The 15,986-nt window shown below is 42.6% G+C and overlaps 1 protein-coding gene across 1 annotated transcript in view; it reads left to right on the forward strand.

Moving 5' to 3' along the window:
* Positions 1-1,937: 1,937 nt before the first annotated feature.
* tmem26b (transmembrane protein 26b) overlaps positions 1,938-15,986 on the forward strand; it is a 49,151-nt gene continuing 35,102 nt past the window's right edge. The window contains exon 1 of the mRNA XM_043712323.1: positions 1,938-2,186. Within this exon, the coding sequence (XP_043568258.1) occupies positions 1,996-2,186 (191 nt within the window). The 5' untranslated portion in view covers positions 1,938-1,995. The remainder of the gene's footprint in view (positions 2,187-15,986) is intronic.

Here is a 15,986-nt window from a genome sequence, read left to right on the forward strand (position 1 = left end):
TCACCTCCTGAAAGAACTCAACAATTTCCTGTAGTAGGGCAACCAGAACTGGACACTATTCCAAGTGTGGTCTCACCAGGGTTTTGTAGAGCTGCAGCAAAACCTCGCAGCTCTTAAACTCGATCCCCCTGTTAATGAAAGCCGAAACACCATATGCTTTCTTAACAACCCTATCCACTTGGGTAGTAACTTTGAGGGATCTATGCACTTGAATACCAAGATCCTGCTGTTCCTCCACACTGCCAAGAATCCTGTCTTTAATGCTTTACGCAGCACTCAAGTTCGACCTTCAAAAATGCATCACTTCACATTTATCCAGGTTGAACTCCATCTGCCATTTCTCAGCCCAGCTCTGCATACTGTCAATGTTGCGCTGCAGCCTGCAATAGCCCTTGGTACTATCAACAGCACCTCCAACCTTTGTGTCATTAGTAAATTTACTAACCCACCCCTCAACCCACTCTCTGCCTCTGTCAGCCAACCAATTCTGAATCGAGACAGAATAGCCAAATCTCCCTGTATCCCATACCTCCTGACTTTATGAATGAGTCTACCGTGGGGAACTTTATCAAATGCCTTGCTGAAGTCCAAATACACCACATCCACTGCTCAACCTTCATCAACCTGTCTCATCACCTCCTGAAAGAACTCAACAAGATTTGTGAGAGATGACCTGTCCCTCACAAAGCCATACTGACTGCCTTTAAGTATGCTATGCTTTTCCAAGCAGTCATAAATCCTATCCCTTAGAAGTCTTTCCAAAGCCTTGCTGATGACATATGCAAGACTGCCAGGGATTTCCCTATTACCTTTCTTGAAAGGACGAACAACATTTGCTTCTGTCCAATTCTCCGGTACGACTCTTGTAGAGAGTGAGGAAGCAAAGATCTTCGTCAGCAGCTTAGCAACTTCCTTTCTTGCTTCCCAGAGCAGCCTAGGATAAAACTGGTCTGGCCCTGAGGACTTACCAATCTTAACGTTTGCCAAAATTTTCAGTCCATCAACTTCCTCAATCTTGATTTGTTCAATCCTATCCCCCAAAACCACAAAGTTCTCATTCACAACAAGGTCACATTCCTTAGTGAAAACTGAAGCAAAATATTAATGTAGGATTTCCCCTTTCTGCACAAATTCCCTATGCTATCCCTGACAAGAGCTGAAAATGTGTTGCTGGAAAAGCGCAGCAGGTCAGGCAGCATCCAGGGAACAGGAGAATCGACGTTTCGGACATAAGCCCTTCTTCAGGAACGTTAAGATTGTTCCAGCAACACATTTTCAGCTCTGATCTCCAGCATCTGCAGACCTCACTTTCTTATCCCTGACAAGCCCTACCTTCTCCCTGATCATTTTCCTATTTCTCAGGTATGAGTAAAATGTCTTTGGGTTCTCCCCAATCCTTCCCAACAAGCCATTTTTGTGCCCGGACTCACTGTAGTTTCTTTCAGTCTTGGGCAGAGCAGTTGCCGTACCACGCTGTGATGCATCCAGATAGGATGCCTTCTATGGTGCATCTATAAAAATTGGTAAGAGTCATTGTGGAATTACTGAACTACCTTTGCATCCTGAGGAAGTTAGAGGCATTGCTGTGCTTTCTTGACTATAGTGTTAACAATACATACGTCCCACGAAAGAATAAAACTAACATTAAATCACAGTATATTAGTCAACTTAGTAACATCAGTAGTTCTCTGGTATTAGCGTATTTCATTTCCACTTCCATTGATGAATATGCTATAATTGAGGACCTCCAAAGTAAAATAATTTTAAGTACTTCGGTCAGTCGTTTTGCAGTTGATGACCTTTCTCTTTTTTTCTCTCCTTTGCAATCTCCCGGGAGTGAGAAGGCTTAAACAGGAAGGGGCGAAGAAGAGGGCAGTGCTTACAGAGGGGCAGGGTTGACCTCAAGGCATTAAACTCTCTCCCCCGTTTGCGGCGAGCGAGAGTCTCCAGACCGAGAGAGGAAGCTTTTAGGATCAGGCTGCAGGGGAGAACACCATGGTTCTGACTGTCTATCTGAGCGCAGTTGTTCCCCGACTGATTTTTGTGCTGCACACCGTGTTAGCGGTTTGGAGAGTGACTTTAGTGAAGAATGATCCCATATACTGGCTGCTGCTGCTTTTGATCTTGTTGACACTCGTCGAGATGACCGTCACTCTAACCATCCAGAAAGGGAAAGATTACAGCGGGTAAGGACGACTCCTGATGAATTGATCCATTTATATATAAATTTTAAAAAAAAAGAAACTGATTAAATTGCGAAGAACAACCTGCTTTTGCATTTGCTTAATTGTGGTCATTTGTTTATAAATCATTGTAATTATACAGATCCCTGTTATTATACAGTTTATTTACTGTTGTAGACTAGCCCAGTGCAAACTGCAGCTAACACTAACGGTTGCTATCCCAGACCGAGATTCAGGCTCCCGCCAAAGGGAACGCTTAACCTCGACAAACCACACAAAAACCTCAGGGGCGATTCCTACCTTGCACCTTTTAAATTGGCCTGCCAAAATTTATCTGAGGGAAAATCCTGTCGTTTGGGATGAAAATTCCTCCCCCTTCACCTTTCACCAATTTAAGGCGATGTCTGTAAAGGGCTAAGAATGGATCTCAGCAGTGGAGGGTATTCCAAAGTTGCATGTTTTAAACATCTCATTTCTAATTGACACGTTGCAATTGAAGCTGCCAGAAGCGATTCAATGTCACCCCGAGAAAACCCAGCCGGCAGCTGTGAGATGGATCGACATGGAGAAAACTCAGCTCACACATTCTCCAGGCCATCAAGGGTTAAATTCTGAGGACCGAGTTGCATAAACTTTGGTTTGTGTGCCCTGGAGTTCAGAAAGTTGGGCTGTGGATTTCTTAAGATTATACACGAAACGGTAGAGAATACATGGGGAAATTATTACCTCTGGTGGTAGAATCGGGGACCAAAGGATATCTTAGATTGACCAGGCAGAAAGCTGGACAAATAAGTTGTGGAAATCTGGCACCCTCTCCCCAAAAATGCTGCATCAACCAAAGTTTTCAAAACTGTGATGAACAGACTTTTCTTCTGGGTAAGAGGACACGAAATAAGGGCAGGTAAATAGCTACATTCAATCAGGTAACACTTGCTTGATGGAAACGTTCCTTGAAAATGGGGTCTCAGGTAGATAGGATAGTGGAGGTGTTTGATATGCTTTCCTTTATTAGTCAGAGCATTGAGTACAGGAGTTGGGAGGTCATGTTGTGGCTGTACAAGACATTGGTTAGGCCACTTTTGAAATATTGTGTGCAATTCTGGTTTCCCTCCCATCCAAAGTTGTGAAACTTGAAAGAATTCAGGAAAGATTTACAAGGATGTTGCCAGGATTGGAGTATTTGAGCTCAGGGAGAGGCTGAATAGGCTGGGGCTGTTTTCCCTGGAGCGTCGGAGGCTGAGGGGTGACCTTATAGAGGTTTGTAAAATCAAGATGGATGTGGATAGGATAAATGGACAAGGTCTTTTTCCTGGGGTAGGGTATTCCAGAACTAGAGGGCATAGGTTTAGCGAGAGAGGGGAAAGATTTAAAACAGACCTAAGGGGCAACCTTTTCACACAGGATGGTACGTGTATGGATTGAGCTGCCAGAGAAAGTGATGGAGGCTGGTACAATTACAACATTTAAAAGGTTTCTGGATGGGTATATGTATACAAAGGGTTTAGAGGGACATGGGCCAAGTGCTGGCAAATGGGACTAGCTTAGGTTAGGATATCTGGTCAGCATGGACGAGTTGGACCGAAGGGTCTGCTTTCGTGGTGTACATCTCTGTGACTCTATGACTTTATGACTGTATGGCTTACTCCTATGTTCCATTGGTTGTGTTTCTCCCTTGAGTTCCAGTTGTTCATGCGAATCTCTCACCTTCAAATATGCAAGATAAAGTTAATAATGCAATCAAATTGGGCAAAATATGAACTTAAAATGACTACCAGAAACTTGTGGGGATGGAACTGGGTTTTGCCGGTTCTGTGACGCAGGAGTTGTAATGAGTCAGCAGCCTCTGTTATACATCCTTGACCTGATACTGCTGTGATCCCATTCTTCACTATGGACAAAAGTCAATTTCATTCCTTTTGTGGTTAGAAATGATGAGCAGTTGGCATGGTTACTCATGATATAGTGATGAAATTTGAGCTATACCAACTGGCTGAAAAGAATTGGATGAAAAGATGGGTTTATTAAGGCAACTTGAGGCTACAGCATTTGGGTGATAATGTAATTCAAAACTGTCAAAAGTAAAGTCAGGTATTTTTCTAAGCAGCAGGAGGAAGTTCCATTCTCTTGAAAGGATGTACCTACATCCTGTTGTAAAATTACAACATTATTTTGAAAACATGGAGAAAAGTCAAGATACAACTCTGTGAAGTATATTTTGAAGGGTTTTTCCGGTTTGATATGCATAATGGCAGGATATCCACATAAGAAATCAATATAAGGATGATAACACAAGCCAGGCTTATCTAGTTAAGCAATTGATAGACCAAAGTTGTCTAAAATGCTTCTCACTAGTTATGTAAAAACAATGACTGCAGATGCTGGAAACCAGATTCTGGATTAGTTCATCCCCTCCCCCACTCACCTATTGTACTCTATGCTACTTTCTCCCCACCCTCCTCTCACTTATCTCTCCACACTTCAGGCTCTCTGCCTGTATTCCTGATGAAGGGCTTTTGCCCAAAACATCAATTTTACTGCTGCTCGGATGCTCTTCCAGCACCACTAATCCAGATTCTCACTAGTTATGTCAATGTATTAGGAATCCAGATATAATGAACTGCATTTAGAATTTACAAATAGAAAAAAATGGCATGGTTACTGTCATTGGGCATGTGATCTCAATACTCATATTTGCAACAGAAAGTGAACTTGAATGTTTTTATAGATTAGCTGAAAAAATGGTAAGAGGAGAAACAATGTCCTTGTGTTTTTTTCATCTTTGTGTTTTATTTTCTTGGTTACTGAACAGTGCGAGTTGTTTGTCAAGTAAATACACATTGTGATGTACTTTTAGTTATGATTGGTAAGTGTGTGTGAAGTGTTTTTCTTAAGTAAACTGGATGAAATTGGCACCATAGAAGAGACCACATCTTACATACTGCTTGCCTCACTTAAAGAAGGACATAAAAGGAGGCCATTCCTAGGTTTACTAGATTGAGACCTGGAATGAGTATATTGTTTCTGATGGGGTTTAGAAGTGTGAGGGATGACTTGATTGAAGGCTGTTAGATCCTATGGGAGTTGATTTGCCCAGTTGACTGCATAGTAGGTTTGCTGAGCAGAATAATGATCAACAGCACAGGATCTGTTTCTGTACTGGTTGAGGTCACCATGTAGACCCCACCTTCTTAACATCACCCCTCACCCGAGGCATAGTGACCCTCAGGTTAAAGCACCACTAGTCATCTCTGTGTAGTGAGAGAGCAGCCCTATGGTTCTCCGAGGCTACGCTGACTTTATCTAAAAGATCCTGAATTGTCTTGAAAAGGTGGATGTAAAGAGGAAATTTCCTCCTGTGGGGGAGATCAGGAGTAGGGAACACTGTAATAAAATTTAGATTAGATTACAATGTGGAAACAGGCCCTTCGGCCCAACAAGTCCACACCGACCCGCCGAAGCGAGACTCACCCCTACCCCTACATTTACCCCTTACCTAACACTACAGACAATTTCGTATGGCCAATTCACCTGATGCTGCACATCTTTTGGATGGTGGGAGGAAACCGGAGCACCCGGAGGAAACCCACGCAGACACGGGGAGAACGTGCAAACTCCACACTGTCAGTCGCCTGAGGCGGGAATTGAACCCAGGTCTCTGGCGCTGTGAGGCAGCAGTGCTAACCACTGTGCCACCGTGCCGCCCAAATTAATGTTGCTCTTTTAGAGATAAGGGGGAATTTGAAATTTCTGTTCTTGGGGTTTTGTGATATGGTCACTTTTTATCTCAGAAGGTGGTGGAGGCAGGGACACTGGATATTGTAAAGACAGACAAATAGATTGTTGTTAGGGAGGAGATTCAATGTTTATCAGAGTGGATGGGAATGTTTGTATGTTCATGTGCACTTCCGGAGTGGGGCATTGGGAGCAGAGGGAATTGAGAGCAGAGAGAATAGGGAGTTGGGAGGGAAGCAGTAGGGAATTGGTAGGAGAGGGAGCGGGGAATTGGAAGGAGAGGGAGTGGGGAATTGGGAGAAGGAGCAGGGTATTAGGAGAGAGGGAATGGGAAATTAGGAGCAAAGGGAGTGGTGACTTGGGTCCAAATGAATGGGACATTGGAAGCAGGCTTACCAGATCCTACCCACAAATAATGAAGACAAAAGTCAAATCTCTGCCTGATGATTGCTGGAAGTTACTCTGCTGTTCCTATTGGTCAGAGTCTCCCACTTTGGTCTTTGAAAATGAGAGAGCTTAAATTTTAAAAATCAAGCACATACATTTTGCAAAGAATATACGAGACCATAAAACGAAATCATTTATAGCCTTCTCTTTATAATCAATTGTCCTTTTCTATCTCCAATTTCTGAAGTAGTAAGGTCTCAAATTGAAGAATGAAGTAATTCTTTTTGAATGATGATGAGATAATGTTTTTCACAGGCTACCTCAAGAAGATTAAACTGTCTCCTCTATCCTTTTACTTGTTCAAAGCTGTTGAGATAGAGAGGTTGCCAATTGAACATTTCACAGTTGAGGTTGCTAAATATTGTTGGGTCAGGGTTTTTTTAAGAGTGTGGGACAAGACAAGTGATGGAATTAAGCTACAGATTCACTGTGATCTAAGTGAATGATAAAACAGGTTCAAGCAGCTGAATGGCTTCTTCGTGTTCCAATGAGCAGCACTAACCAGTTACTTCTCTGCGATTTTTTGATTACCCATGATTTAAACAACCTTTAAAAAAAAACTCTGAAAAGATTGATTGAGACAGCCTGGATTTGGAGCACACCAGTATATTTATTAGATACCTTCCATCTCGGCTTCAGACTGACCCACAAATACATCCATAATAAGTGTGTCTGCAGCATTTACATTGGATCCCTGGAAATCTGCGAGCTACTTCACAGACGCCTTCACAACCCATGCTTTGACAAGGGAAGCCTTTTTAATTTGGGTATTCAGATGCTATTTTCTGCAATTGGTAAAGCAGCTTTGAGATGCTGCAAGTTGAAGGAGTAGATATAGAGTGGCAGAAATGTACAACCTATGGGCTATGCTGAGAATTACTAAGTGTCTACTTCTCATGCAACTTGTGTCATAACCTCATTATGTACGGTACTCTTGGAAGAAGATTTCAGCTAGAATTTCAGTCATACACTAAGTTTGGAAGGTGTGCCTCACTGAGATAAAAGTTTATATGTGAGAGGAAATGAAAGGATTGCCAATAAGTAAAGGATAGGTTGACCATATGCAATCTTCAATCTGCCTGTTACATGGTGAGATTAAAGACCATAAGATGTAGGAATAGAATTTAGGCCATTCAATGAAATCATGGATAACTTGAAATACCTCATTTCAGCTTCCCTGCCTTTTCCCCATAACCCTCGATTCCCTTACTGGTGAAACATTTGTCTGTCTCAGCCAAATTAGTAAAGAATTTTACTCTGCCAAATTTCTTGGAGTACGATGATATTTCAAAGATCCTAACAGCTGAGCTTTATAATGACAAGAATGGTATGAAACCAGTATGAAATGTGGACAACTACATTTTACTATCTGTCTGTATAAAGATCAAAGGCTTGGGAAGTGTGGAATAATTATTAAAATGAGCTGCACACAGGTTCCTGGCATTTAAAGGTATTTGTTTACTGTTGGCAATAAGCTGACTTTTCTTAAACATTCCTTGTCTCTCCAAATGCAAATAAATCCTATCTTTCAGAATCACTTTCAATAACTTACCCACCACCGAAGTCAGACAGACAGGGGTATAATTCCCAGGTTTCTCTTTACTCACTTCTTAAATAAAAGCACAACATTACCCAGTCTCCAGTCATTTGGTACCTCACCCATATATTTCTGCAAGGGGTCCTGCAACCTCTTCCCTAACATTCCCACAAATTCCTGGGGTATACTTGATCAGGTCACAGAGCTTCATCCATTCTTATATTTTCTAAGATCTTCAGCACCTCCTCTTCTGTAATGTGAACTGTTTTCAAAACACCAATATTTATTTCCAAGTTCTCCACCCTCCACTCCTTTTCCACAGCAAAACCTGGTGCAAAATATTCATTTAAAATCTCTCTTATCTCCTGAGATTCAACACAAAGACAACCTCTTTCAACTATTAAGGGCCTCTACTCTCACTGTCTTGCTGTTAATGTACTTGGAGAATCACTTTGGATTATCCTTAACCTTGTTTGCCAAGGCTATCTCATATTCCGTCTTTGCCTTCCTGATTTCCCTCTGAAAAATATCGACCCTTACTGATGACAGTCTGTACGTCAGCAAGTTGAGGATCTATTTGCAGATAGGGAGCAGAGCCCCAGGTCTCGGAGTTTGGAGATGAGGTTTGTTGGAATTATGGTGTTGAAGTCAGAGCTAAAGTCAATAAATAGGAGCCTGATGTAGGTGTCCTTGTTATCCAGATCTTTCAGGGATGAGTGTAGGGCCAGGGAGATGGCATCTACCATGGACCAATTGTGATGGTAGGCAAATTGTAGCAGATCAAGGCAATCTGGGAGGCTGGAGTTGATGAGTGCCATTACTCACCTCTTGAAGCTCTCCATAATGATGGATGTCAGAGCCACTAATTGGTAGTCATTAAGGCATGTTGCTTGATTTTTCTTTGACACCAGGACGCTCGTGGTCTTTTTGAAGCAAGTGGGAACTTCACATTGTAGTAAGGTGAGGTTAAAGATGTCTGCAAATACTCCAGACCCAAATCAACATAGTGAACTTCAACTTCTTTCCATAATGTCCAAGCAACTTATTCATCTGTATCCAACTGCTACAAAGAATTTCACATGGACTGGAGCACGGTTTAGGAAAATAGCTTCCCACCATTAAGATGTTTTCCCTGGAGTGTTGGAGGCTGAGGAGTGACCTTATAGAGGTTTACAAAATTATGAGGGGCATGGATAGGATAAATAGACAAAGTCTTTTCCCTGGGATCGGGGAGTCCAGAACTAGAGGGCATAGGTTTAGGGTGAGAGGGGAAAGATATAAAAGAGACCTAAGGGCAACTTTTTCACGCAGAGGGTGGTACGTGTGTGGAATGAGCTGCCAGAGGAAGTGGTGGAGGCTGGTACAATTGCAACATTTAAGAGGCATTTGGATGGGTATATGAATAGGAAGGGTTTGGAGAGATATGGGCCAGGTGCTGGCAGGTGGGATATCTGGTCGGCATGGACGGGTTGGACCGAAGGGTCTGTTTCCGTGCTGTACATCTCTATGACTCTATAACGAGAGAAATGCATTAAAAACCGACCTTGCCAGCAATGCCCTCACCCAAAAAATAATTTCAATTGATAACAAAAGGGAATATGAAGCTTGAAAGCAATCTAAGTTTAGTTGGAAGACCAAGATAGTAACAAAGTTGATGAATGAATAGCGCAGATAGAAATAAATAGGTTTGATTCAGAGAACTGGTTGAAGGATGAACAAGACTGGGACAATTCAAAGTTAATTGACATTTTAAAAGATTAGGAAGAAAGGAAAAGGAGGTGAGGTAGATCTATTAATAAGGGACAAGAAAGACATCTTGGCTCAGAAGACCAAGATGTAGAATAATTTGAGTAGAATTAAATATCAAGCAAAAGAAGTGAAAGTAATTTATAAGCCCCCTAACTGTTGTTATTCTGTAGGACAAAGTATAAGTCAAGAAATAATGGGAATTTACAAGAAGGTAATGCAACAATAGTGGGTGATTTTAACCCTTGTATACATTGGACTTCTCCACTCAATAAAGAAAGTCTTCAAGCTGAGTCCCTACAAAATACTGGACGCAGCTTATTAAGGCAGTACATAGTGGAAACAACCAGGAACAAAAGGCTATTTTAGACCTGGTAAATTATAATGAGACAGGATTAATTATCACAAAGCAATAATTCCTTAAGGGAAGACCGATTATTACAGATTTCACCTTCAATTTGAGGGTGAGAAACCTGGGTCTGAAACTAGAGTTTTAAATGTAAGTAAGGGCAATTATAGTGGTGTAAAAACTTTAGATTAGTTAAAGTAGATCGGAATGATAGATTAAAAAGTAAGATTGTAGCTAAAGTTGACAGGCATTTAAGGATGTATTTCATAAATGTGAACAACATACACTGTTTAGAATGAAAGCCTATGAGAATGATGCATTTGATTTTAACCAAAGAAATTGAGGATAGAGAAACTATATATAAAGCTGTGAGGATTAATGGTTTGCCAGAAGATTGGGAAAATGTTAAAAATTATCAAAAGGTGAATAGAAAAGCAATAAGGGAGAAATAAGAAAATGAGAATAAACTTGTTGAAATAGCAAAACAAACAATAAGAGTATCTCCAAGCATATAAAAGTAAAGGAGTTGCAATAAACATTCAAGAGCACCCGGACAAATATATGAATAGGAAGGGAATAGAGGGATATGGATCCTGTAAGTGAAGACAGTTTTAATATGGAAGGGCAAAATGTGTTGGCGCAGGCTTGGAGGGCCGAAGGGCCTGTTCCTGTGCTGTATTGTCCTTTGTTCTTTTGTTCTAAACATTCGTCTCTTAGAAGACTGCACTGGGAAATTAATAACAGCAAAGAAATAACAGATACTTGGAACAAATATTTTATATCTCTCCTCATGGTAGAAGATACAGAAAATATCCCAATAATTTTAGAAAACCAAGGGTGGTTATGGTCGGGGATTTTAACTTTCCAAACATAAACTGGGACTGCCATAGTGTTAAGGGTTTAGGTGGAGAGGAATAAGTGTGTACAAGAAAATTTTCTGATTCAGTATGTAGATGTACCGATTAGAGAAGGGACAACTCTTGGAAAATAAGGCAGGTCAGGTGACTGAGGTGTCAGTGCGGGAGCACTTTGGGACCAGCGACTATAATTTTATTAGTTTTAAATAGTGATGGAAAAGGATAGCTAACTTCTAAAGTTGAAGTTCTAAATTGGAGAAAGGCTAATTTTGATGGTATTAGGCAAGAACTTTCAAAAGCTGATTCCGTGCGGATGTTCGCAGACAAAGGGACGGCTGGAAAGTGGGAAGCCTTCAAAAATGAGATAATGAGAGCCTAGAGACAGTATATTCCTGTTAGCGTGAAAAGAAGGGCTGGTAGGTGTAGGGAATGCTGGATGACTAGAGAAATTGAAGGTTTGGTTAAGAAAAGAAGGAAACACATGTCAGCCATAGACAGCAGAGATCAAATGAATCCTTAGAGGAGTATAAAGGCAGTAGGAGTATACATAAGAGGGCAAACAGGAGGGCAAAAAAGGGACTTGAGATAGCTTGGCTAATAGGGTTAAAGAGAATCCAAAGGTATTTTATAAACACGTTAAGGACAAAAAGGTAACGAGGGAGAGAATAGGACCCCTCAAAGATCAGCAAGCAGCCACAGGAGATGGGGAGATACTAAATGAGTATTTTGCATTAGTGTTTACTGTTGAGAAGGACATGGAAGATACAGAATGTTGGGAAATAGATGATGACATCTTGAAAAATGTCTATATTATAGAGGGGGTGGTGCTAGATGTCTAAAAATGTATACAGGTGGATAAAACCCCATATGTGATCAGGTGCACCTTAGAATTCTGTGTGAAGCTCGGGGAGTGATTGCTGGGTCCCTTACTGAGCTAGAGGTGAGGTGCCAGAAGACTGGAGGTTGGCCAACGTATTGCCGCTATTTAAGAAAGATAGTAAGGAAAAGCCAGAGAACTATGGACTGATGAGCCTGGCGTCAGTGATAGGCACACTGTTGGAGGGAAACCTGAGGGATAGGATTTACATGTTTTTGGAAAAGCAATGACTGATTAGGCTTTATGCATGGGAAATCACGACTCATGAACTTGATTGAGTTTTTTGAAGAAGTAACGAAGAGCATTAATGAGGGCAGAGCGGTGAACGTGACCTATATAAACTTTGGTAAGGCGTTCGACAAGGTTCCCCATGGGAGACTGGTTAGCAAGGTTCGATCTCATGGAATAAAGGGGGAACTGTTAAGTTCTTTTTATTAAGATTCTTACACACTTGATGCAACTGCAATATGCCAACTTCTATGAATAATAGCCAAAAATTTATGAAGCAAGTACAAGTTATGGAGGAACTCTTAACTTTTTTTTTATTTCAAAAATATACTTTATTCATAAAATATTTTGATGATCTGCACAATTGGTCATGCTATACATCCGTAAACATTCCATTTCTTGGTACACAGAGACAGAGTAATCATTCATATATACAGGTCTGTACCATTACATTTTTAGCTGAGGCGTCAGCAGAGCCCAAATGACTGCGTGGGCCCCCTGTTCTTCTTCAGGCAGGCGGTGGTCTTTCCCCACCGCGCCTTGGCGGCAGCTGCCCCAAGCTTCAGTGCATCCCTCAACACGTAGTCCTGGACCTTGGAATGTGCCAGTCTGCAACACTCAGTCGGGGTCAACTCCTTCAGCTGGAAGATCAACAGGTTTCGGACCGCCCAGAGAGCGTCCTTCACCGAGTTGATGATCCTCCAGGCACAGTTGATGTTCGTCTCGGTGTGCGTCCCGGGGAACAGGCCGTAGAGCATGGAGTCCCGCGTCACGGCGCTGCTCGGGACGAACCTCGACAAACACCACTGCATTCCTCTCCAGACTTCCTCTGCGTAGGCACATTCCAGAAGGAGGTGTGTGACAGTCTCCTCCTCCTTCGAGAGCAGCGTGCGGTGCGACTGAGAGTCCGGGTGTGCATAAAGGATCTCACTGGCAGAGCCCTTCTCACCACCAGCCAAGCCATGTCTTGGTGCTTGTTGGAAAGTTCTGGCGATGAGGCATTCTGCCAAATGGCTTTGACAGTCTGCTCAGGGAACCGCTCGACAGGATCCACCCTCTCCTTTACCCCAAGGGTCTCAAGGACACTACGTGCTGACCACTTCCTAATGGACTTGTGGTCAAAGGTGTTTTCCTTCATAAACTTCTCCACGAAGGACAGGTGATATGGAAAGGTCCAACTACTCAGAGCGTTCAGCGGCAGCGAGGCCAGGCCCATCCTTCGCAACACCGGGGACAGGTAGAACCTCAGTACATAGTGACACTTGGTGTTTGCGTACTGGGGATCCACGCACAGCTTGATGCAGCCACAACACAAAGGTGGCCATCAGGGTGAGGGTGGCATTGGGTGTATTTTTTCCCCCGTTTCCCAGATCTTTATACATCGAGTCCCTTAAGACCCGGTCCATCTTTGACCTCCATATAAACTGGAAGATGACCTGGGTGACTGCAGCGGCACAGGTTCTGGGGATAGGCCAGACCTGTACCACGTATAATAGAATGACAGTGCCTCACACCCGATGACCAGGTTTTTTCCCGCGATGGAGAGCGACCGTAGCTTCCATCTGCCCAGTTTCTGCCTCACTTTGCTGATACACTCCTCCCAAGACTTGGCGCACGCCCCAGCCCCTCCGAACCAAATACCCAGCACCTTCAGGTGGTCGGTCCTGACGGTGAAGGGGATCGAGGATTGGTCGGCCCAGTTCCCGAAGAGCATGGCCTCGCTCTTGCCTTGGTTTACCTTGGCCCCTGAGGCCCGCTCGAACTGGTCACATATGCACATGAGTCTGCGCACGGACAAAGGATCTGAGCAGAAAACGGCGACGTCATCCATGTACAGGGAGGCCTGAACCTGCAGGCCCCCACTGCCAGGAATAGTCACCCCTCTCAGGCTCGCATCTTTCCTGATGGACTCGGCAAATGGCTCTATGCAGCACACAAACAAGGCAGGAGAGAGAGGGCAGCCCTGCCTGACTCCAGATCTGACTGGGAAGCGATCTGATTCCCACCTGTTGATTGAGACTGCACTGACCAGATCTCTAAAAAAAGGATTCCATTTTGGCCGGCCCCTCCTCACAATTCTCAGACTGATATAACTTAGAGTAAAATCTCTGGAACACCACATTAATCACATGTTAGGTTCCCAGACCCCTCCCTAATCACTGTAATGGTTTGTGGGGCACTCCTCTTTCTGGCAAGGTATGCTAAGTGTTTGCCTGGCTTGTCACCATGCTCATATAATCTTTGCTTTGCAAAAGCCAGCTCCTTTTTTGCCATCTGCATGAGCACGGAATTTAGTGTAGACCGCAGCACCGTAATCCTCTGTAGTTTGACCAATGAGGATCTGTCAAAGTAGGCCTTCTCGGCTGCCTTCAACCGTTCTTCAAGAAGACGTTGCTGCTCACCCTTCTGCCGCTTCCTACTGGTGGAATATGAAATAACTAACCCCCTACCATAGGCTTTGGCAGTTTCCCAGGAACGGATGAGCTATCAACCGAGCCTATGTTGATGTTTAGGAACGCCCAAAATTCCCTAGAGAAATACTCCACAAACTTCCTATTCATGAGGATAAAGGGATCCATTCGCCAGTACATTGAACCCACTGTAATGTCCTTAGTCTTAACCATAAGGTACACTGGAGCATGATCAGAGATGGTAATATTTCCAATCGTGCAAGATGCCACCAGATCCAGGGTTACCGCAGGGGTCAGAAAAAAATCAATCCTTGTGTGACATCTGGGTGGATTGGAGAAAAACGTAAAATCCCTACCTGTAGTGTGGAGACGCCTCCAGACGTCCACCAACCCTAATTTTCCACACAGACCACTAACTGTTTAGTTTGTTCAGAGGGTATCGAGGGATCTTTAGGCAACCTGTCTACTGTGGGATTCATGAAACAGTCAAAATCTCCCCCTACAATGATGTGCCAGGACTTGAGACTTATCAGTTTAGAAAAAGCATCTACCAAACATTTAAGGGGATGAGCTGGGGGGCAATAAACATTTAAAACACTGTATTCTTCCCCATTTATCAAGGTTTTAAGAACTACAAACCTCCCGTATGTGTCTTTAACGCATTCCAACAATTTAAAAGCGAGATTTTTCCTAACCCATATAGCCATTCCCCTACATCTGGTATTGAATGATGAAAAATAAACTCGCAGTCAAAACCATTCTGCTGTAATTTCAGATGCTCCTTGTCATCCAAATATGTCTCCTGTATCCACCTTCTCCTTTCAAAGACTCGAGTACCTTCTTCCTCTTAATTGGTTTGTGACTTACCTTGATATTCCAGGTACACCATTTAATCAAATCATTAGCCATAATCTTCTGCAATTTCATTTAAATTCCAGAGAGGAGGAACCCGAACCACAAACTGCTGAGCCTTAGTGTCACATGATCTACCAAATATAAAAACTACATAAACTAAAACCACCACATTTAACAAACCTACAAAACTATTATAAATTAAAAAACAACAAAAACCAGAAAACAAACCAACATATAAAGCACCAACAGCGCCGAGTAGGGGAATTCATCCCCTGCCCAGAGGGGGCAGCCACCCATCCTGAACTGCCCATAAGTAGGCATCTAACCATCCCAATCACCTTTATTTCTCCCAGCTAGAGCCGCACCACAAACACAAGCTGAAAAGAATAAACACATAGAATATCGATATGAATAAAAAAAATGCTTTTTTTTAAAAAAAGGGGGAAATAAATACCCCATCCATCCTTTGGTATATCCTAACTTAGAAATTGAAAATGTACATCTTAACCAGCGCCAGACATAGTTTAAACCAAATTATTACCAATAGAGGAAAAAGAAAAGAAAAATAAAGCTCCAACTGGACTTCCTCCATTTCTTTTACCGAATGATAGACACATATCCAAACAACACTATTTATACATACTACAATTGTTCAAAATAGGTTAGTTTATCCACAAAGTCTCTTGCCTTCTCCGATGTGTCAAAGAGATATATGGATCCATCTAAGGTGTTGCGAAGCACTGCCGGATATCTCAGGAATCCCA

This window comes from Chiloscyllium plagiosum, chromosome 22, assembly GCF_004010195.1.
Source record: "Chiloscyllium plagiosum isolate BGI_BamShark_2017 chromosome 22, ASM401019v2, whole genome shotgun sequence".
Lineage (NCBI taxonomy): Eukaryota > Metazoa > Chordata > Chondrichthyes > Orectolobiformes > Hemiscylliidae > Chiloscyllium > Chiloscyllium plagiosum.